General features: G+C 42.9%; 1 protein-coding gene across 2 annotated transcripts in view; it reads right to left on the reverse strand.

The window, feature by feature from the left end:
• Positions 1 to 2,270: 2,270 nt before the first annotated feature.
• The window catches only part of STAB2 (stabilin 2), an 89,424-nt gene continuing 68,276 nt past the window's right edge, over positions 2,271 to 23,418 (reverse strand). For both annotated transcript variants that reach the window (XM_053407416.1, XM_053407415.1), the window contains exons 56-69: positions 22,205 to 22,354; positions 21,595 to 21,699; positions 20,586 to 20,693; positions 19,299 to 19,492; positions 17,606 to 17,747; positions 16,592 to 16,725; positions 15,165 to 15,330; positions 13,798 to 13,904; positions 13,059 to 13,178; positions 10,812 to 10,961; positions 6,903 to 7,013; positions 3,858 to 3,980; positions 3,320 to 3,436; positions 2,271 to 2,661 (exon numbers count right to left, since the gene is read on the reverse strand). In XM_053407416.1, the coding sequence (XP_053263391.1) occupies positions 2,611 to 2,661; positions 3,320 to 3,436; positions 3,858 to 3,980; positions 6,903 to 7,013; positions 10,812 to 10,961; positions 13,059 to 13,178; positions 13,798 to 13,904; positions 15,165 to 15,330; positions 16,592 to 16,725; positions 17,606 to 17,747; positions 19,299 to 19,492; positions 20,586 to 20,693; positions 21,595 to 21,699; positions 22,205 to 22,354 (1,778 nt within the window). In that variant the 3' untranslated portion in view covers positions 2,271 to 2,610. The remainder of the gene's footprint in view (positions 2,662 to 3,319; positions 3,437 to 3,857; positions 3,981 to 6,902; positions 7,014 to 10,811; positions 10,962 to 13,058; positions 13,179 to 13,797; positions 13,905 to 15,164; positions 15,331 to 16,591; positions 16,726 to 17,605; positions 17,748 to 19,298; positions 19,493 to 20,585; positions 20,694 to 21,594; positions 21,700 to 22,204; positions 22,355 to 23,418) is intronic.

A 23,418-nucleotide genomic window follows, 5' to 3' on the forward strand; every position in this document is an offset into this window, starting at 1 on the left:
CAAAGGCATTAGTCACTTAATAGCAGATGCAATGTACAGTATTTTACAATTTATTTATTGCAATTATATATTCTACACTTCTTTCAAGGAGTACAAGGTTCTTCATTCCTCTTTTTAAGCTTCCCAACAGCTCTTAAGAGCTAGCAAAGTCACAATGTCATTCAGTGAACTTCATAATTGGGTGGGATCTGAACAAAAGAGGAAGTAGCATTGCTCTTGTTAAGCTTTGGGTTTACTGTGCAGTCTTGCAAATAGAATGCTAGCGTTCACATTTTCAGTAGCCTTCCTCAGTAATTTGTGACTTCGAGAGACAATAAATTCTCAGTTCATATAAATGCCCCACTCTCTCTTAACAGCCATAGGTAAGGGCTGGATTTAGTCAATCCTTTCATTCGCTTCTGAACGTATTAGGATCTTGGTGGGTTACTTCTACCCTTGTGTCGCTTCTCTACAGTTAAAGAGGTTCTGCACTTGTTGTCGCTCTACATTATACAGCAATTGCTTTAACCGTAGGGAAAATCTCTTACCAATCTTAATTAAAAGTTTACTCCTAGATTTAGCCTGTATTGCTGCCTCCTCAGCATGGGTTGCAAAGGGAGAAGGCACCAGTGTCCTATCTCTGTTACCCCAATGTCTGTTTCTGTAGTGTAGAGGTCTTAATTGCCAATTTTCTTGCATTCTCTATTTACTTTTACAGTGGTGCCCCGCAAGACGAAAAACCCGCTAGACGAAAGGGTTTTCCGTTTTGGAGGCGCTTCGCAAAACGAATTTCCCTATGGGCTTCCTTCGCAAGACGAAAGCCCATAGGGAAATCTCCGGGACAGCGGGGAAGCGCAGCGCGTCTTCCCCACTGTCCTCGGACCTCCTCCGAAGGCTGGCGGCGGGGCGGAGAGACCACCTCCCGCCGCCAGCCTTCGGAAGGCTGCTCCGAAGGCTGGCGGCGGGAGGAGGTCTCTCCGCCCCACCGGCAGCCTTCGGATGGCTGCTCCGAAGGCTGGTGGCGGGGCGGAGAGACCTCCTCCCGCCACCAGCCTTCGGAAGGCTGCTCCGAAGGCAGGCGGGGGGGGGCGGAGAGACCTCCTCCCGCCACCAGCCTTCGGAAGGCTGCTCCGAAGGCAGGCGGGGGGGGGGCGGAGAGACCTCCTCCCGCCGCCAGCCTTCGGAAGGCTGCTCCGAAGGCTGGCGGCGGGAGGAGGTCTCTCCGCCCCACCGGCAGCCGTCGGATGGCTGCGATCTGAAAATGCTGGCGGGCGGCAGCGAACGCTGCGCTGCCGTCCGGCAGCATTTTAAAAGCCCCTGGGACAACGGAGACTTCTCTGCTGTCCCGGGGCGATCTGAAAATGCTGGTGGGCGGCAGCAAACGCTGCGCTGCCGCCCGCCAGCATTTTAAAAGCCCCGGGACAGCGGAGACTTCTCCGCTGTCCCGGGGCAATCTGAAAATGCTGGCGGGCGGCAGCAAACGCTGCGCTGCCGCCCGCCAGCATTTTAAAAGCCCCCCGGACAGCGGAGACTTCTCCGCTGTCCCGGGGCGATCTGAAAATGCTGGCGGGCGGCAGCGAATGCTGCGCTGCCGCCCACCAGCATTTTAAAAGCCCCCGGGACAGCGGAGAAGTCTCCGCTGTCCTGGGGGCTTTTAAAATGCTGGCAGTCGGGAGGAAAGCCCTCCTGTCCCCGGAGCTTGCGGGGTGGGAGGTGGGGAGAAGGGCTTTTCTTCCCACCGCCAGCCTTCAGAACAGCCTTCTGAAGGCTGGCGGTGGGAAGAAAAGCCCTTGTCGTCGTCCCCCAGCCTTCAGAAGAGGTCGGGGGACAGACTGTCCCCGGACCTGGTCTGAAGGCGGTTTCCATAGGAACGCATTGATTGATTTTCAATGCATTCCTATGGGAAACCGTGCTTCGCAAGACGAAAAACTCGCAAGAAGAAAAAACTTGCGGAACGAATTAATTTCGTCTTGCGAGGCACCACTGTATAACAAAATAGTGCTTATTGGAAGATCAATTAAAGCCTGCTTCCATGGAAACTGACAGTGGGGCAATCAGACTAATAATTCACTGATCCATCAGGAAGTAATAAAATCACCAGAACCTGCAAAAAAAAAAGTTAAATAAAAGGAACATAAGCCCTCAGTAACTCTTTGCCTGGAAAGAATGGTGCTGAAATTAGAAGCCACTTTTTGCAATGAAATGTATCTGAATAAACTTTTTTAAAAGCAGGAAATTCTTATGAAGGGCCCCCTAGAAGAGCAAATTTCAGTCAAGCAAAGTCAGCAATCCCATGTTCACTCTTTATTATGCATTATTTTGTTTTTTAAATGTATAGCTAACTATATCTGCAGCATATAGTAAGGAACACTCCTTTCCCCATGAAAATTATGAGTTAAAAGCAGAACAGTAGAAAACCCTGAAGAACAACTGGATGTCGGGAAAGTAGGAACTGTACAATATAATAGTAAAACAGTGTTGAAAGAAACCGAACTGCCTTCAGCAACTTTGCTGAGAATTTACCATAGTCTTCAAACGTCCCTCCCTAAAGCCAGACAATTCTTGGCATTTCCTTGTATCTTCACATTGCTTCAGCTGAAAAGTTGCTCATTTTATCTCCACATTCAGGCATCAGATCTCATCCTGGGGACCACTGCTCACCAGTTGTTGTTCATCAGAAACCTGAAAAACAACCTACAATTTATATGTTGTAGTTATATATGAATTTAATACTAATTTACAAAGCAATTCACTATATGAAATACAAAAAAGAATGGGTTACAATAACAGCATTCATTTTTGGCATAAATTTTGCTACTGACATCCTGTAAAATCAGTACAACAAAGCATTTGTTTATGAATGTAATTTTCACCTCGTGATTTCTCCAAAGATCTTGGGGTGGCATACATTGCTTTCCAGCTCACAACAATCTTGTGAGGTAGGATTAGGCAGAGATAGTGTTTGATTATCCAGTGAGTGGAGACTGGCTGTGCAGTAGTATCTCATTTATGCAAAATTCAATTCCAGCTGAAAAAAAGCCCTGCTCCTGGAGGGTCTCAGATTGGGAAAGTCTCTGTCTGGTGTTCCCAGAGAGAAGTGGAATCCCTGCTTCACAAATTTCCTTGTCTGAGCAAGCCCTTCATTCAGCAAAGACTTGCATGTGTGCATACAGAGACACTGATATAGCAAGAGACATTAAAAATAAATCATGGTAAATTGACATAGCTCCTGTCGTCACCAAAACTGGTGCTGCAATGTATTACATGCTCTCGCTTTTTCAGAAGAAGCTCAAGTGCATAGTTCTGCTGATATCTTATCAAAATCAAAATGAAAACTTACAGAAAATGGATCATAAGAAGAGTCTGGTGCTGAAGTTGTGGAGCTTTCATAGTTAGGGTTTGAGATGTTTGAAGACGGTGCTCTGTCCAGTGTGGTTACATCAATATCATCCTTTTGCTGTTTTAAATAAGTAAGTGAACAAGTTTGTTTCACAGATAAACTGAGGAATTCAGAAGTCATAGGATATTTTTACAAGTGCTTCTAGCAAACGTTCATAATGTTCATAACAATGGCTTGCCTATAATGTCTGAACCAGGCCAAGGTGGTAACAAAATGAAGATGCTCAAATTCTGTTCATAATGGGAAATAGCGGAAGAACTCTGCTTTTGTGTCTTCCTTTTCTGAAAATAGTTACATTAAAGGGAAGCAAACTAGTCATGATTCTATTTCATGATCAAAGGTACAGCATTTACAGCAATTGTGTTTAGGCAGGGGACAATTTCTACATTTTCAATTGCCACTAATTAAAAACTTGTGTCAAAATTCAGGAGAAGGCAGTAGCTACGAAGGTCAACTTACATTTGCATTGGTTTCTTACCTTGAAATATGGGAAACGAACTGTTCCCTGCTTAAATCTGAAGTATGAATATCCGATTAGAGCAATGATTCCTATGACCAGGAGGACTGCAAAGAATATTCCAATTCCGGGATGTAGAGAGGCCTAAGTGAAGACAGCAAAGGAAGACCAATGCTTTAGGAAGGGAGTTTCCAGCTACCCTCCCCTTGGAAGCCTGATAAGAAGCTGCTTCTGGGACTAAGGTAAAGCTCCCTGTTACTGGATGCTACATGCTGTTTAAGTAATCTTGTTACGTCTAAAGTATTGGAATATGGATACTCCTGTCAGTTGTAAAGAACACACGAGCATGTATTGCAGTACTTCAGAGTTTCCCAAATTTATTGTGGCATACGTTTTTATAAGCTAGAGCCCACCTTGTCAGATTCAATAAATAGTATCCTCAATTGGTGTGTTTATGCCTTTCGAGGTGGGCAACCTTCCTTCCTCTCCCAAGGCCACATGAGGCAATGGGCAGGTAGGTGGGGGACTGCATTATCAGTGGGTACAGCCAACATGCTTAAGTCTAACGAATGCATGAAGGGGTCAAGACCGTAGTAAGCTGTTCTGCTTCACAAAGGATGAAGAATCGCTTTGCGAATTATACGATGGCCAGCCAAAGTGCAGTGGAAATCCATATAAGGCTGCAAATTACCCAGGTGAGTTGCAGGGTGCGGGACCATTTCCCAAGATACATCTGGGAGAGAAACCATTACGTGCACCAAATAAAGTGAGTGCACTTTTGTAGCAGGCTCCCTGCTGAAGCTATGGACATCTGTATGCATTCTTATCAAAGCTCCTATCTGTTTCCAAAGAAGACGTGGAACTATTTGTTCAGTTTTCCAGTTGACCAGCAAGTGAGTTAACATAGAATCATAGAATCATAGAATCATAGAGTTGGAAGAGACCACAAGGGCCATCGAGTCCAACCCCCTGCCAAGCAGGAAACACCATCAGAGCACTCCTGACATATGGTTGTCAAGCCTCTGCTTAAAGACCTCCAAAGAAGGAGACTCCACCACACTCCTTGGCAGCAAATTCCACTGTCGAACAGCTCTTACTGTCAGGAAGTTCTTCCTAATGTTTAGGTGGAATCTTCTTTCTTGTAGCTTGGATCCATTGCTCCGTGTCCGCTTCTCTGGAGCAGCAGAAAACAACCTTTCTCCCTCCTCTATGTGACATCCTTTTATATATTTGAACATGGCTATCATATCACCCCTTAACCTCCTCTTCTCCAGGCTAAACATGCCCAGCTCCCTTAGCCGTTCCTCATAAGGCATCGTTTCCAGGCCTTTGACCATTTTGGTTGCCCTCCTCTGGACACGTTCCAGTTTGTCAATGTCCTTCTTGAACTGTGGTGCCCAGAACTGGACACAGTACTCCAGGTGAGGTCTGACCAGAGCAGAATACAGTGGCACTATTACTTCCCTTGATCTAGATGCTATACTCCTATTGATGCAGCCCAGAATTGCATTGGCTTTTTTAGCTGCCGCGTCACACTGTTGGCTCATGTCAAGTTTGTGGTCAACCAAGACTCCTAGATCCTTTTCACATGTAGTGCTCTCAAGCCAGGTGTCACCCATCTTGTATTTGTGCCTCTCATTTTTTTTGCCCAAGTGCAATACTTTACATTTCTCCCTGTTAAAATTCATCTTGTTTGTTTTGGCCCAGTTCTCTAATCTGTCAAGGTCGTTTTGAAGTGTGATCCTGTCCTCTGGGGTGTTAGCCACCCCTCCCAGTTTGGTGTCATCTGCAAATTTGATCAGGATGCCCTTGAGTCCATCATCCAAGTCGTTGATAAAGATGTTGAATAAGACCGGGCCCAAGACAGAACCCTGTGGCACCCCACTAGTCACTCTTCTCCAGGATGAAGAGGAACCATTGATGAGCACCCTTTGGGTTCGGTCAGTCAGCCAGTTACAAATCCACTGAGTGGTAGCATAGTCAAGACCGCATTTTACCAGCTTCTTTACAAGAATATCATGGGGCACCTTGTCAAATGCCTTGCTGAAATCAAGGTAGGCTACATCCACTGCATTCCCTTCATCTACCAGGCTTGTAATTCTGTCAAAAAACGAGATCAGGTTAGTCTGACATGACTTATTTTTCAGAAATCCATGCTGACTATTGGTGATCACAGCATTCCTTTCTAGGTGCTCACAGACTGTTTGCTTAATGATCTGCTCCAGAATCTTCCCTGGTATTGATGTCAGACTGACTGGGCGGTAATTATTTGGGTCCTCTCTTTTCCCCTTTTTGAAAATAGGGACAACATTTGCCCTCCTCCAGTCTGCCGGGACTTCGCCTGTTCTCCAGGAGTTCTCAAAGATGACTGCCAGTGGTTCTGAGATCACATCTGCCAGTTCTTTTAATACTCTTGGATGCAGTTCATCTGGCCCTGGAGACTTGAATACATCTAGACTAGCCAAGTATTCTTGTACTATCTCCTTAGTTATTCTGGGCTGTGTTTCCTCTGCTGAATCATTTGCTCCAAATTCTTCAGGTCGGGCATTGTTTTCTTTATCGGAGAAGACTGAGGCAAAGAAGGCATTGAGGAGTTCAGCCCTTTCTGTGTCCCCTGTTTGCATTTCACCATCTTCTCCTCTGAGTGACCCCACTGTTTCTTTGTTCTTCCTTTTGCTACGAACATACCCATAAAAGCCTTTTTTGTTGCTTTTAACCTCTCTAGCAAGCCTGAGTTCATTCTGTGCTTTAGCTTTTCTGACTTTGTGTCTACACGTGCTGGCTATTTGTTTGAATTCCTCTTTGGTGGTTTCCCCCCTTTTCCATTTTTTGTACACATCCTTTTTTAATCTTAACTCAGTTAAAAGTTCTTTAGATAGCCACCCTGGCTTCTTTAGGCACCTTCCATGTTTCCGTCTCATTGGTATTGCCTGAAGTTGTGCTTTTACTATCTCCCTCTTAACAAACTCCCAGCCATCATGAACTCCCTTTCCTTTTAGTATTACTGTCCATGGGATCTCACCAAGCACTTCCCAAAAGAGAAGAGACCAGTTGCACAAGACTTACATGGGGCACAGGAGGAACCTTCAGAGGTGCTGTGATGACATGGATGACCCCATTGGAAGCAACGATGTCCCATTCGAGGATAGCTTGCCCAGCCACATACCGTTTTTCCACCTAAAAAGAAAAAGCAAACCAAATGGCAACTTGACAAATACTTATCTGACCTTTCTAAGTTTCTTCAAAACACAGCTGGAGCTTATTTCTTAGTGCTTAGATCCTTCTCATATGATCCCGCTCATGGCTGAAGAACTCAGCCCCTTATTTTAGTGTGTTATTGGACATCAGCCCAAGGAAACCTCAATTCTTCTCTGGTGAGAGTTACTGGAAGCAGCTGGCTGGAGGAGGTGGAATCTAGCCTCTCTTAACAGGGAATTTGCTTCAGCTACATTTTAGTTTTAGGCAGATATAATCTCTTGCTGAACTAATGTCACATTCTTTCCATCTCATTGGGTAACTTTACTTGCTCAATCCTGATATGGTATGTTTGTTATTACAATATGACAACTATGGTACTTATAAGTTAGTAGATTGCAATTACCAAGTTTCCTAGGAATGTGTGTTAACCTTTGGCTCCCTTCGTGTCTACCCAACACTAGATACTACCGAAGACTGAAGCCACCACCTTTTGATTGATTTCATATACAGTGGTACCTCTGGTTACGAACTTAATTCGTTCTGAAGGTCCGTTCTTAACCTGAAACCATTCTTAACCTGATGTACCGCTTTAGCTAATGGGGCCTCCCGTGTGATTTCTGTTCTCATCCTGAGGTAAAGTTCTTAACCTGAGGTACTACTACTGAGGTAACGTCCGGGTTAGCGGAGTCTGTAACCCGAAGTGTTTGTAACCTAAGGTACCATTGTATATTTCCAGGCAAAACAATATATCTGAAATAATATTCTCATTCTAATCAATGTATTGCTAAAAGTATGGGTGATATCCAGTACTGTCCATGCACAAGCAGCATCTGCTACTGCGCTTACGGCAGGGTCATCCCACTCTTCAAAACCGCTCTCCCAAAATCTGGCCTGGAGGCATTTCACCCTATGGCATGGATTTCATAGTAGCCAAGGAAGTATTCTTTTGTTCAGCCTACATGTTGTGCATCCGTAACCTGGTTCACACATAACAAGGAGATTTGCATGTAGTAGGGTCTGGAAATGACCCCTGACCTACAGCCCACCTACTTGTGAATCATTAGCCAATCCTGGCCGTTGTAGTTCCCTGTCTATGATACTCAGCAGTGCTTTATTCACATCATCCTCCCCATTCAAATCAAAACAGGCTGAGTTATTCATGCAGGAATGAAAAACTCAGCCTGTTTTGAACTTCCGGGTTAGCGCCAGCGGCTAATGGCGGATTCCCTCCGAGCTCCGGAGGGAATCGGCTCCACAGGATTAGGGTCGTACCGCTGTGGCGACGCGGAGACCCTTAAAAATCACAGGCGGTAAAGCCTGTGAACCTGGTGACTCGGTGGGCACCATTTGCGCCCCCCCGACCTGCGAAGGAGCCTTTTTAAAGGCTTCGGAACGGGGGACGGGGTGAGCGGCGCGGTGCTGAGAGTCGACTGCTTCTCCTGTGGAGTGAAGCCGCGCTGCCATGGCCGGAGAGCGCTGACTTCTTCTTGTGATTTGGACTTCAAAATAACAACCCGTGAGTAGTACGTAAATTGGATTTTTAAAGAAAATTTTTCGGTGAATTAGGTACGATCGGAGGAGGTGTAAACAGGAAGTCTGCCTCCTCCTCCTGTAAACAATCTAAAGCAAGGACCTGCTAACTAAGGTCGAGAGAATTTTTTCTTTTATTATTGGGCAAAAGACATTAATTTCACGATTTGGCACTAGAAGAAACCTTACTGGAGGATAAGAGCTAATTTTGGGAGCTGAAGTGCCACCCCCCCGACCCGGGAGTGATCCGCAAGAGAGCCTGTTGAAGGTATTGAAGAGTTTGACAGCTGTCAAATTAGCTGTCAAAAGGAAAAATAGAACTTTGTTTCTGTTGCTTCTGCTAGCTATATTTGCTACAATTTGACTATATTTTGTTTGAAACAAGGAAGAACTGATACAAACTAATTTGATTTTTGGATTTGAACTGGAAAGAACACTAAGTAACCAAAATCCCTCTAGAGGGGGTTTTGGGACATTACAAGAATGGCTGAAGGAGGGGAAATTCAAGCTGAATTGGACAGAGTCTTTGTTCTCTTGGGAAAGTTACAAGGCCAAATTGATTTTTTGGCCTCAAATGTTACAACTCTGGACTTAACAGTAAACAAACTCATTGAATCTGATAAGGAATTGTCTCAGGAAGCCCTTGCAGCTGAACAAGAAGAGAAACTTGAGAGCTTTGAGAGTGTGAAGAAAGAGATTTATGTTGTTCCTGAGAAAAAGGAAGGAGGAGCTGTAATTTTACAGATGATAAAGGAGAGCCAGAGGCCTGACATGATGGCTGCAAAGGAAAATAAGAACTTGATGGTGAAAATTTGGTTTGAATTGGAGACTGAAGAATGGAGAGATCTCCTTGTGTGGAGATCTGAAGACCCAAGGATTACAAATCTGATTAAGGTGGAAGTTGGAGCTTTGGAGACATTTGGATTTGAAAGGAGTAAGAAACAAGATTTAGGCTCCACTTTTAAGTATGGAGGTCTGGTTGGAAGAAACATGGACTTTATTGGACTAGAGCTTCTCCGAGATTTGGTGTTTAATACCAAGGACTATCAAAAAAGCTGGCAGAGAGGAATTGAGAGAGAATTAAGAGCCTCGGACGTGAGGTCTCCAGGCTGAGAGTGGATTGATTGACGGACGATTATTGGGGATTGGAACTGAGAAAGGGGGGGTGGAGTTTGGGAATCCAAAGGGTGTATAATTATAATTTGTTTTGCTTTTATTTTGTTTTGTCATTTGTATGAGAATTGAGGAAATCGTGGAAGGGAATTTAGGTCGACTTTAGAAAAAGGCTTTAAGAATAAGCACGGATGTATAATAATTGATGTTTATAAGGCAAAATTGGTTATTCAAAATGAACTAAATATAAAATATAAAACATAAAAAGGTTAAAAATTAGGGACAAGAACTTGTTGAACTGTTGTTTAAATATTGATGTTTATAAGTTAAAATTGGTTTTTCTAAAATGAATTAAATATTAAAAGGTTAAAAATTGGGGACAAGAACTTGTTGAACCAACAATCTGAATTGGAATACAAGAGGGGGAGGTATGGGGAAGTCAGGGAAATATGTCATTGAAAATAAGGACTTTGAATTCTATGTGTTTTTAAATTTTTTTGTTTCTTTTTTTTATTTTTTTGATGTATTATAATGGAAAAATCTTAATAAATATCATTTAAAAAAAACAAAAAACTCAGCCTGTTTTGATTTGAGAGGGGAGGATGATGTGAATAAAGCACTATATTCCAGGTGGAAGGAAGAGGACTGCAGCACTTCTATACCTCACAGAGTTCCAGCCCTTGGGGAAATAATATTAATTGTAAGTTTGGCAGGAATCACTCCTGCCTTCTTTTAGACATTGCCTAGAAACAATGTTATTTAGACAAGGCTTTGAAATGTGATTTTTTTAAAAAAAACATAACCAAGCAGAATTTATGGATTTTCCCCCCTGATGTTTTCCTGGAACATTGTATTTTTATGAAAATGCAGTTTATTAATATTTACGTACATTAATTTATTAAGTAATTAAATATACTGCTTACAGCCAAAATAGGCTTCTAGGCAGGGTTACAAGGTATAAAAACCAGTTGTTTAAACATTGAAATATAAACATGCATAATTAAAACATGCCACAGAACAATTCCATTAAAACAACACGGTAAAGGAAATGTATGAACCAGACGTGCTCCTATGAAAAAACACACACACACACACACACACACACACACACACACACACGTACAAAGCACTCACCTCTTTAGCTGCAGAAATCTGGCCTCCAGTGTGTGTAATTAACAGTTTTTCCCCTATTCTGGTTTGAAGGGTACTTCCATTGGTCAAATCTTCATAATAGAACGCACCAGTGTTGGATAAATGATATTCAATGTCTCTTCCGGAAAGTGTCTGAAGGCAGCAACCAAACATACAGTAATATCAATTAACAGAAACACTAAATGGATTTTCTAGAACTTGCTCAATTCACATGACATGACCCAGCTTTTAAACATTAAAGAGTTGTTTGATGCCAAGACATTCCATAGAATACAATTGCGTCAAAATGCAAACAAACAAAACAAAAATAACTTGCTACTATTCTTAAACGAGAACCATTATCGCCTAGTCCACAGATGAACAAGCTGTCGTCCTCTAGATGTTGTTGGACTCCCATCATCCTTAACAACTGATCATGTTGGCTGGGACTGATGGGAGTTTGGAGTCCAGCTGTGTCTGGAGGGCCACAGGTTTATCATCCCTGCCTTAGCCTAAAGAAAATAAAAGCCTACCTTGGAATGCCTATTACAGTGGTACCTCGGGTTAAGTACTTAATTCGTTCCGGAGGTCCGTACTTAACCTGAAACTGTACTTAACCTGAAGCACCACTTTAGCTAATGGGGCCTCCTGCTGCCGCTGTGCCACCGCCACACAATTTCTATTCTCATCCTGAAGCAAAGTTCTTAACCTGAAGCACTATATCTGGGTTAGCGGAATCTGTAACCTGAAGTGTATGTAACCTGAAGTGTATGTAACCCGAGGTACCACTGTATTTAAAACTAGGAAAATGGCCACCATGGAAAATCCTGGCCCATCCCATCATTCTCATGGGTGATGTGTGCAGCAAGGAATGGATTTTTGTTCACAGAGACATTTTCAATCCAACTTCATTGTTTTTATATAGTACATAGCAGAGCAATTACACAAAGTCTTCAGAGTTAACCAGAGCGACATTCATGCTTTAGATAATTTGCTATTGACTCAGGATAATATATGTAGATACAGATATATCACTCTGTCAGTTTGCTATGTGTTTTAATAATGGCAGCCAAAAACGTAGTTGCTTTTTCTGTAATGTAAGGCCTGGTATCTGCTAACAGAAAACCAACATAAAAACCAAGAGACTTGCATGGGTAAAAATGTAAATAATGCATTTAAAAAATGGATCAGATTTTCTATTTCCTCCGACCCTCACAGATATTTATGTTCTGCAGCAGGAATTCCTGCCCTATGGTCCATTGATAGATCTCGTGCAGGAGTATCCAAACTTTTTTCAAAGAGGGCCAGATTTGATGAAGTGAACATGCGGGAGGGCCGACCAAAGTTGCTGAGGTTTTTTTAGGATTGAAGTTGTTGTTGAGTTTTTTTGGGGGGGATTTTTCACCAAAGTTGTACAGCTTTTTAAAGGAAATTTTCACAGGAAAGAAACTGCCTTAGGGGCCGGACTTTGGACATGCCTAAGGAAGGGCATTAAATCTGGTAAGCGAAAAGGCTTGCCTAAATCTTACCACCATGCAACTTAATAAATAAGGTGCTGGGAATGAGAAATGAAGAATATGGCATTTGTAGTTTGGAGAGCAACATTTCCTAGCGAGGGCCATGGTATGCAGGCAATCTAGATCTAAAAATCTTTAGCTCTAAAACAACCTAGTACAGGGGTCGCCACTGCAGTTCCCTCCAGAGATAACTGGACTCCAACTCCCATCAGTCCCAGCTAGTGTGGCCAATGATCAGGGATGATGGGAGCTGTAGCCCAAGATCAGGCTTCCTCAACCTCGGCCCCCCAGATTTTTTGAGACTACAATTCCCATTATCCCTGACCACTGGTCCTGCTAGCTAGGGATGATGGGAGTTGTAGTACCAAAACAGCTGGAGGGCCGAGTTTGAGGAAACCTGCCCAAGAGCATGGGGAGGGTATCATGTTGGCTACTCCTGCTCTTTCATTAGAAATGGTCAGGTCTTGAAGAGAGAGCACACAGCAAGGAGTGAGTCTTTATACAGAGAGATGTATTGCACCCCTATGCAAGAGGTCTGACTACTTAGGGATGGAGGACACAAAACTATCCATAAGTGCAGTACAAGTGTTCCCCAAAGGAGTGAATGGCAGCCATTCACTTCTAGGTTGTAGGACTTGCTGTCAGTTGAAAGAGGCACTTTCTTGGATCAGCATATGTTGGCATTTTAACTCCCAGAGCTGGCATATAATAACAGTAGAAATAAGTCATTTACCTCATTTTCCTTCAGCCCGTCATTGCCTGGTACAAACAGTGTTGCGTGAGTGGATAAATTTGTGATGTATTTCAGGAACTCTTGGCCTTGCTTTGATGTGTTTGAGTAAGTCAGTATTCTCTGTGAAGGGACAGGATTTATTCTGGTGAGACGAAATCCTCAAACATAATATAGTTTTATGAAGAATTTTATTGAGATGAAAGAAGAAAGCAAAAGTACTAATTCGAGTAACATGACTCACAAAGCAAATGGGACTTTCTTTTTTTGTAATATGAGTCTGGCAAACATATGCAAATGATCCTACAATATAACATTTTCTTTATACATACAACTATCTAAGAGATTAGGCTGAGCAATAGTGAATATTTGACCAAAGTAAAACAACTTTGGTATGCCTTCTCAAGAGAAAGCGTTATTTCTGGTGTGATGACATCTTATAGTTGTTCTTAGACAATTTTCATACTTCTGAGAACGAAGAAAAACGAACACAAGAAGCCTGGGATTGCAAACAATTGCTTCTTGACCTTAATTGCCAAAGGATCACATCTGATAGCCATAACATTTTACATTTTATTCATTGTCTGCTTATAGCCTATTTATTGTCCCTCTTTAAGCTAATATAATTTACTAAAAACAGAAGTGTAACAGGAATAAAGATGTTGGTTCATTTTTGAAATTTTGAGGCATATTTTATTTAATTTCAGTTTTTGGGGTGAGGTGGTCTGTTTCTGTTACTTACTGAGACAAAGTTTGTAAATTTTGACAAAGAAGTGAGGACTTGAAGCAGATTCCCACTACATGTAAATCCATCACCCACATAACCAATTTTACAGGTGCAGTTGACATCTATAAAACATAAAACAACACAATTTTAGACAGCAAGCAGAGATGAGGCTTACATATCTAGAGAACTATCTACAATTGCAAAAAAAAAGGAAGTGGATATCTATCTATCTATCGATCTATCAATCTATCTATCTGATCCCTATCCATCCCACTAAACAATATTTGCATGCAATTCTGCCCTATACATTCATTTTTACAAGCAGTTGTTGGTAAATATATATATATATTTGTACATTATTAGGATTAATACATGCACATTTCTTTGCATGTTCCCCTAACATATACATTTTAGTACAGTGGTACCTCGGGTTACATACGCTTCAGGTTACAAACGCTTCAGGTTACAGACTCCGCTAACCCAGAAATAGTATCTCAGGTTAAGAACTTTGCTTCAGGATGAGAACAGAAATCGTGCTCCGGCGGCGCGGCAGCAGCAGGAGGCCCCATTAGCTAAAGTGGTGCTTCAGGTTAAGAACAGTTTCAGGTTAAGAACGGACCTCCAGAACGAATTAAGTACTTAACCTGAGGTACTACTGTATATGTTTTATGGTTGGAGAGCTGCATCGCAAAATTTGGATAGGTGCGTTTTGGTTCCTGTCTGGCTTCAGAAAGTGCAGATTAGGTAAATTTGCATTAAAATGTAAACCAAATGAATTCCGCCACCCCCCATCAGCTACTAGTGGTAATGTAGACCATTAGGGAGCCCTTCTTCATGATGCCTCACCCCCAACAACTTCCTCATTGTCTGTAGACATTATTCAGACCCCAATTTGAATGCCAGAGCAGACAATATGAATATGTCAAATTGTAGAAAACCACGAAGTCTCGCTCCCCCCCCCGCCTGCACCACTATCTGCAGTGTTAAAAACCAGGGGTCAGCAACCCTTTTCAGCCTTGGGCTAGTCCACTGTCCCGCAGACCATGTGGTGGGCTGGACTATATTTTGAAAAAGAAAAAAAAAACGAACAAATTCCTATGCCCCACAAATAACTCAGAGATACTCATGTAAAAACTCGCTGATTTCCGGACCGTCCGTGCACCGGATTGAGAAGGCGAATGGGCCAGATCCAGCCCCCGGGCCTTAGTTTGCCTACCCCTGGTTAAAAACTTCCCACAGTACCTCAGAAATGGGGTTGTGTCTGCTGCCAAGTTAATATACAATGACAATTTGATCTTATTAGTAGTTCTAGAAAGGAACTATATTTCTGGCAAATGACATTAGGCAAAGGCACTTTTCCTTTCCCCCCCTTTTTCTTTTACCTTTGACTCTGTAACAGTAGACATCCCATGTTTCACTCATGTTGACTCTGTACCCGTAGTCGATAATCCCAACAACTCCTCCACCACATCTGGGGGCAGAGAAGGCAGTCGGATAGGCTACTCTTCCATTCGCCAGCCAGCCAGCAGCACATAGATGATACTTTGCCTGCCATGAAACAAAGGAAAATGGGAAAAGGTGTTAACCTAATGCTACGATGGGCTTTAGGCAATGTGTGGCTAGTAGGAGGGGACACCACCCACTGTCAAAGCCCAATGAAGCCTTGCTTTGAAGGCTGCGACTTAAGCATTGGCCTTTTTCCTGGTTCTGTCTCGCATGGCCCAGTCACATGACTGGGCATTCCATTGCCAAGAAGCTTAAGACTGGGTGGGCTTTAAACATTTCCGTGCTGGGACAGGACTGCAACTGGTGCCCTCGAGTTAGCACCGGGGGGCAACCCTAGCAAAGTAGCCGGCATTGTATCGCAGCGCTGGTCGATGCCTCTTGCTCCAGATTTGGAACTGTGGTGCTGCGTAAGGAAACTTGCCACCTGGGACAGAGATCTCTGGCCTTTCCTAGAATCATATGCACATTCTTTCAGCCTGAGTTGGGAGAGAGAGGTAGCGCAGAGAGTTTTGCATGCAGTCTGAGAGGCAGGCTTGCTATACTATGCCTGATTTGCCAAGCGAAAGGTCCCATGGCAATTAGGATGGCACACACTCGCGACCAGTCTCTGTGCATCAGTATAGGTGTTTGCACACTTCCAGCTAAGACTTACTGCATTCCAAAAGGCTCAAGGACCTCATTCACTTACAAGTTCTGTCAAAACAGGCTTGTGCATTCCCTTGCGCAGGATACTACAGTGGTACCTCGGTTCTTGAATGTAATCCGTTCCAGAAGCCTGTTCGGCTTCCCATTGGTTGCAAAAGCTTCTTGCACTCAGCAGAAGCTGCGTCACATGTTTGGGTTCCGAAAAATGTTCAAAAACAGAAGCATTTACTTTTGGTTTTTCAGTTTTCGAGAACCAAAATGTAACGTACGACAACAGAGGTGTTTGGGAACCAAGGTACCACTGTACTGACCCAGTTCTGATCTGGATTGGTAAAAACACAGTGTGTTTATTATAGCACTGACTTGGGTATGCACAGGACTCATGTTTGTTATTTGAATAAAGAAGCCAAAATACGAAAGGGAGTTTTTTGTGTGAACCAGCCTCTGGTGCTTTTTTCTTTTCTTTTCCCAGCAACAGTCAATATTGTATTTATTTGAATGTTTTCCTACATACTTCTTTTTCTTCAAAAGAAACTAGATGTATTCCTGATGGCACTTGTCCTTTACAACTTATTCTCCTGGCAGCTAAGTCTCACTGTTCAGTTCAAGCTTATGTTAGTTATCTGCCTTGCCTGCAAGTGGAAATAAGCATTGTTACCTGTTGTGAATAGACAAGCTGAGTGTAAGTAGCCATTGTTGCTCCTTCGTCTGCACAGGTCTTATTTGCTGTGTCGTAAGTCATTTTATATTTACCATTTGGAGAACTTACATGAAAAACTCCAACAGTAGTATCTGGAAGGAAGAATGGAGCAAACCCCAAAATCAACCCTTTCCATTATGCAGTTTTATATCCCACATTTCGATTTCACAGTATATCCTGAATATACAGGGTTTGGTTTTCTAGACATCTTGTGGATAATTATATCTTGGATCATGAACTGGCCCCTCATGGTCCTACCAAAAATGCTTTCAAGTACCAATAAGAAGATTCAGTGCTCCAAAGACACATCCCATTTTTGTCAAGTTAATCTATTGTTAGTTAGGCAAGGAATATTGATTATATGAAATACAGTGGTACCTCGGGTTACATACGCTTCAGGTTACATACGCTTCAGGTTATAGACTCTGCTAACCCAGAAATAGTACCTCGGGTTAATAGCTTTGCTTCAGGATGAGAACAGAAATCATGCTCCGGTGGCGCGGCAGCAGCCCCATTAGCTAAAGTGGTGCTTCAGGTTAAGAACGGACCTCCGGAACGAATTAAGTACTTAACCTGAGGTACCACGGTAAATCGCTCTAAACAGTAAAAACAAAATCAAAGCTGATCTAGAGATGTCTTCTCTTAGCTGGTACCTTCCAGCTGTTATTGGACTGGAACTCTCACCATTGACCATGCTACCTGATGGGAGTTGCAGACTAACAGTTGTATGAAGGACCATAGTTCCCTTCCTCTGGTCTAGAGAAAAGCATATGCACCAAGACTACAGAAACTGACCATCTATAATGTAGCAAACGTCCCATTTAAGTTGCTTTGTGTAGCTATGGCAGGATTTAAAAGAATTGTAGGACTATGTAATTCTGAGAAGCCTAGGCCCATGAGAGTCATGGAACAGTCTTAATTTTTTTTAATTCACAGTCACTATAATTGTGTGCCTGCTTGTGGTGCACTGACCTTGGAAATGGAGATCGGCACAGTTAGCATCGGCATGGCATTGCCCGTTATCTTGCAAACATCTGTCTACCGGTAGCTGTTTCACCTCACAATCAATTCCATCGCCAATGTAGTTATCTTTGCATTGACACGTGCGCTTATCCTGGGAGAGAAATTTGCAATGAAACTGCATAAACATTGGAAGCTGCCTTACAAGAGTCAGACCACCTAAATCAGTATTGCCTACACTGACAGGCAACAGCTCTCCAGGGTTTCCGGCAGAGGACATTCCCAGCCCTACTTGGAGAGGCCACTGGGGACTGAACTTGGGACTGCATGCAAGGCAGATGCTCTACCACTGAGCTATAGCTTTCCCCCCTAGATTGTAAACACTTCAGCACAGATATTATGGCATACTGTCCTTTCAAGAAGGCGGAAATGTGTGTGTAAGATCCTTTGTATCTACCACTGTTTTTGAGCATCTCGGAAGCTGAACGTTTCAGTTTTCATACGCCGAAAACCCAGAAGCAATTGCTTCTGTTTTCAAACGTGCCTCGGAAGTCAAACGGCTTCCGCTGCATATTTCTCAATTTTCTCAATGAAATTTGCAGACCACCCTTTGTGCCTCGGTTTTCAAACGTTTCGAAAGCCGAACGGTCTTCCGGAACAGATTGCGTTGAAAACCAAAGTTCCACTGTAACAGTACAGGAGGGAAACTGACTAATGTTTTGCAGACTGTATTAAGTCCCCTCAGCAGCTGGAACCGAACATGATATTTTCAGACCAACCATGCAGTTCTCTTTCAGGGTAAAAATACTCATAGTGCTGCCGCCAGAAGGCAGATCTTTGGGGCAGAATAGGCAGGAGGGCCCTCAAACACAGGAGGGCACACACTGCCATCTAAAAAGCACTGGCTCCATAAGCCCATTCAGTCCAGATCTAAAACTAATTGCACTACTGCAGACTTAAAGGCACATCAGCAGAGTTTTCATTTCATGCACACACTGTTTCCATCTCCCCTTGCCCCAGTCTAGAGCACAGGGAAATGCTGGCCGTGGTTTATTGCATGTTATGATTATTTTATGATTACCGTATTTTTCGCTCTATAAGACGCTCTGTAAGACCATAAGACGCACCTAGTTTTTGGAGGAGGAAAACAAGAAAAAAAATATTCTGAATCCCAGAAGCCAGAACAGCAAGAGGGATTGCTGCGAAACAATCCCTCTTGCTGTTCTGGCTTCAGCGATAGCTGCGCAGTCTGCATTCGCTCCATAAGACGCACACACATTTCCCCTTACTTTTTATGAGGGAAAAAGTGCGTCTTATAGAGTGAAAAATACGGTACGTTCTGTAAGCTACTTTGCAGACCCTATGGGCTAAAATGTGCTTTACAATCTGCAGTATGTATGACTGACCAGAATAGCTAGGAGGGTGGGGGGGGATACACTTAGCTTTTCCTGGGGCACTTCCAAAGTTTTGTTAGGGGCTAAGAGAGCACAACTGCAAATGTGGGCAAATGATGCTATCTGAACAGTTCCCTTAATACCAGTAAGAGAAACAGCCTCTCAGACAGGGGTTTGGAATCTGTGGCCTTCCAGATGTTGTTTCACCCCCCCATCATCCCCAGACAGCATGGTCAACAGTGATGGGAGTCCAGCAATGTTTGGAAGGTCATACATTGCCTAGGACAAGGTGAAAGACTCTTAACACTTACAGGTCCCGTCTTGGTGCAAATTGCATGTTCATGGCAACCACCATTAAACCCATCGGTGCAAGGGTTGATAGCCATGCAGGTGTGCCCATCCCCTTTGTATCCTATCTGACATGTGCAATTGACTTGCACACCAGTTTGTACACATTTTGCTTTCTTATGGCAGCCACCGTTGCTTTTCTTACAAAGATCCTCAGCTGCAAAGCAAAAAACACAGATAGATAGATATGTAGGCTCTTGAATATGGAAGTTCTATGTGTTAGCTATTATTGCAAGTTACTGATAGAGCAGTCCTCCAGGCATTATTCTATTCCTTTATATTGATGAAGTGAGATTTTTTGGCCCCCCAAAGAATGAGAAAATACAGAGTATTTCTGGCAGTATCTGATTGTTATGATACCTCCTGCCTACAATCGTGACACCAAATGCCTGGATTTACCCTAGGGAGAAGCAAGTGTTCAGTCTGTCCTCTACATTGGGGTAGATCTATGCCCTTGGTGTGCTCTTCCCCTGCTCTTACTGGACCAGCTATGGAATGGGAAGAACTTTAGTGATCAGATGCCTCTCTAAAAGTCAAAGGCTAGGAAGGAAAGGACAGAGCTAAAACGAACAGCTAAACTTGGCTCAATTTGTTGAGTTAAATACCACATCAAAGCTTGCAGCCATTGCAACAAGGAAACAAACTCAAAAAGACAGAAATCCCTTCAAATGCTACAAAGCTAGAGAAGTCTGCCAGTCTGAGCTTGTGCTTGAAGATTCTCTCCCTTTCCTTTCCTTTCCCTTCCACTCCCAAACAGATGATCTGGGCTGCCAGATCTGACAGTCATGATCATCAGGTAGGTGTGCGAGAGAGACTAAACACCCTTCCCTAACAGGTGATCAGTGCTTCAGAGCTAATAATCACCTGACTGGAACACCCAGAAGCACAGAAGTGGGTCCCCCTCCCCTTTAATATTCCAGGAACAGGGGATTTATAAGTATAACCTTATGTTTTGGCTGTGGAGACCAGCCTCATAACATCATGGGCAATTAGGCTAAAGTAAGTAGGCTGTCATTATGAATAACTGACATTATGATAATTGGCTTGCTTTGTGCAGAGTGGATCCAGGCCCCCTTAATGCCATCTAAAATACATGTATTTGTGGAGTTCACAGATACTTTCATATTTTATCACATTACATAAGCACGAGGGCCGGAAAATAGGGGTGTGTAAGTAAACATGGTGGAAGATTTCAATTAAAATACATTCCTTCAATTTTATTAGTGGCTGATCTTTCTGGTTGATTTTACCTGTACACGTGATTCCATCTCCATTATAGTATGGTTTGCACTGGCAGATGTTTTGCTCTTGGCAAACAGCATTAATGGAACAGTTGGGTGAACACTCAGGAGTTAAAGCTGTGAAGACAATTAGAACCATTACCCACATTCAAACTTTTCTCATTGTCTCAAGACTGAGGAAAGAATCCTAAACAAAGAAACTGGAGGTGTGGCCTGAATTGCATCCCTGTGCACTGAATCAAAGTAAATACCTCAGATACACTTGCAGTAAACTGTTTTAGTTCAGGGACAGGGAAATCCATGGAGGCCGGCTAAATCTGGAGGGGCATCAGCCCCAGCCGGCATAGCCTATGGTCAGGGGTGATGGGAGCCATCATCCAGCAATTATCTGACACAGGTTCCCCACTTCTATTTTCTCTTTCACTCCCATTTTAATCCTTGATTAATGTATTGCAATGACTGTTATGGTTAAAACAATAAAAAAGACTATTTCAGATGTCAACATTACAGTTATCCTTCTCAAGCAAATCTACAATTGTTTTGAGGGTTATGATAGAAGAGTGATAGCAAATGTGTAGCTAACATTGTTTCTATTTATATATCAGCTTTAGTTTTTCTATTTGTTTTATAACTTATGTTGCATTTCCGTTGCCTTCACAACAGGCCTATGAGGCAGGTCATTCAACTAATAAACATTCACAGGGTAGATGCACCCTAAATGGTTGATGAGGAGTAATTATTTTACTCCATTAAATGTTGGTTATAACATCTCAAGCATATTTACCAGAAACCAAGAGCCACTGAAATGAGATAATTAATTCTGACTGGGCTACCTCTCTTATAGAACCACATCATGATTGAGAGTATGCAAAGAATATTGATTTCTTTAAGTTTATCTATTATTTGTATGGAAAATATGGTGAAAACTATTTTAATTAGCCAACAGCTCTAAAAAGTAATGGTGAGATGAAATCTACTCTGCAGGCTACAACGTTCTCCTACTGTTAAAGAGTCAGACCGATTTTGGTTTCACAGAGCTGTCCAGTCCATCCAGTTTCACAGAAGCACTGTCCTGATCCATAAATTCCTTCATCGCACTGTCCATGTGATGTGCACTCACAGGCTGTAAACAGAAAGTTGTTGGATGATTAGGAGACGGATTATAAGGAGGAGCTTGATGCAACCCAAAAACTTATATTATGAACACTAGCTGGTCCTAGCAAAAGCATTTTCCCACTGTCCCTTGTAACTAGAGAAGTTGCAGCCCTTGAAGATGGGGCATGTGAAAGGGGTCCATACCACATATTTCACTCCTGCACAAATAAACAGCCTAGGTTAGGCTGAGCCTAGAAGGTCTGAAGTCAGGTCTCCCAAGTTCAGCTAAGACACACTCCGCAACCGCTAACAGAGGATGGGAACCTCTGACCCTGCAGATGTTGTTGCACTCCATCTTCTAGCAGCTCCAGCCAGCATGGCCAACAGTGAAGGATGATGGGAGTTGTAGTCCAACAGTTTCTGGAGGGTGGCAGGTTCTCCACCCCTGCAACTAAACCACGCTACCCCTTATAGTCTGACAAAAGGTTACACAAGTAAAGGGCTTAATAGAACGACAACCACGTGAAACCTACATTTGCAATCCAAGCCGTATCTTCCTGGCATACAGAGCTCACATGAAGTCCCATTGAAGCCAGCATTGCATGTACATTCTCCTGTGCCAGCATATTCTTCATCACATGAACCACGGTTATTACATGGAGTTTCTGACCCTCCTGGGCAGGCTGGGAAGCAGAAAATGGCAACCAGTCACTCTTTGTAAGAACTATCCCCAAGGTGGCTATTTTATTACTTATTGGGTTAGGACCCCACAGCTCAGAGAGAGAGATCTATTTAGGCACACAGAGCTAAGGTGATAATCTTCCCTGAAAGAATATTATGGCTTAGGTTCCAAATATATTAATTAATTCATTATTATTCGATTTCTTACTACCCTTCATCATAAGGTCCCAGTGTGGGTTGCAGAGATGTAACAATGCAAAATTAAAATAAATTATAACAATTTACATTCAAAATAATAGGGTGGATGTTAAGACTATATGGGCACGTCCTCTTGGTAGTGTTGCATTTATTTTGGCAAGCCACGAGAGAGCATTCTCAACACAGGCACTCCAGTTATGGAAATTTATAGTTTATGACACCAACTTGAAACTTATTTTCCACCCAGGCTTTTGTCTGAAGTTTTGTTTCCTATGCACCTTTGCATCAGTACTGTTTGATGGTTGTGGTGATTTTTATAGACCTGTTATTTAACTGTACAGAAGGCTTTTGGCAACAAAACCCTTTAAAATCTATTTACAAGAGTCAATAATGGGAAAAGTATACCAGCAGCAGTTATTCTAGGCTGCATCAGAAGAAGTTTAGCGCCCCGTTCAAGGTCAGCCTTGGTCAGACCACACTCGGAATATTGTGTCCAGTTCTGGGCACCACAGTTTAAGAAGAACATGGGCAAGCTGGAAAACGTGCAGAGGAGGGAAACCAAAATGATCAAGGGTCTGGAAAGCAAGCCTTATGAGGAGCGGTTGAGGGAGTTGGGTATGCTTAGCTTGAATAAGAAGAGGAGACTGAGCGGAGATATGATAGTCATCTTTAAATATCTTAAGGGCTGTCAAATGGAAGATGGAGCAAACTTGTTTTCTCCTGCTCTGGAGGAGAGGACCCAAACCAATGGGTTCAAGTTACAAGAAAGGCCATTGCAACTAAAAACCAGGAAAAACTTTTGGACAGTGAATGCTGTTCAACAGTAGAACAGACTCCCTCAGAAGGTGGTTGACTTTCCTTCATTGCA

This window comes from Podarcis raffonei, chromosome 10, assembly GCF_027172205.1.
Source record: "Podarcis raffonei isolate rPodRaf1 chromosome 10, rPodRaf1.pri, whole genome shotgun sequence".
Lineage (NCBI taxonomy): Eukaryota > Metazoa > Chordata > Lepidosauria > Squamata > Lacertidae > Podarcis > Podarcis raffonei.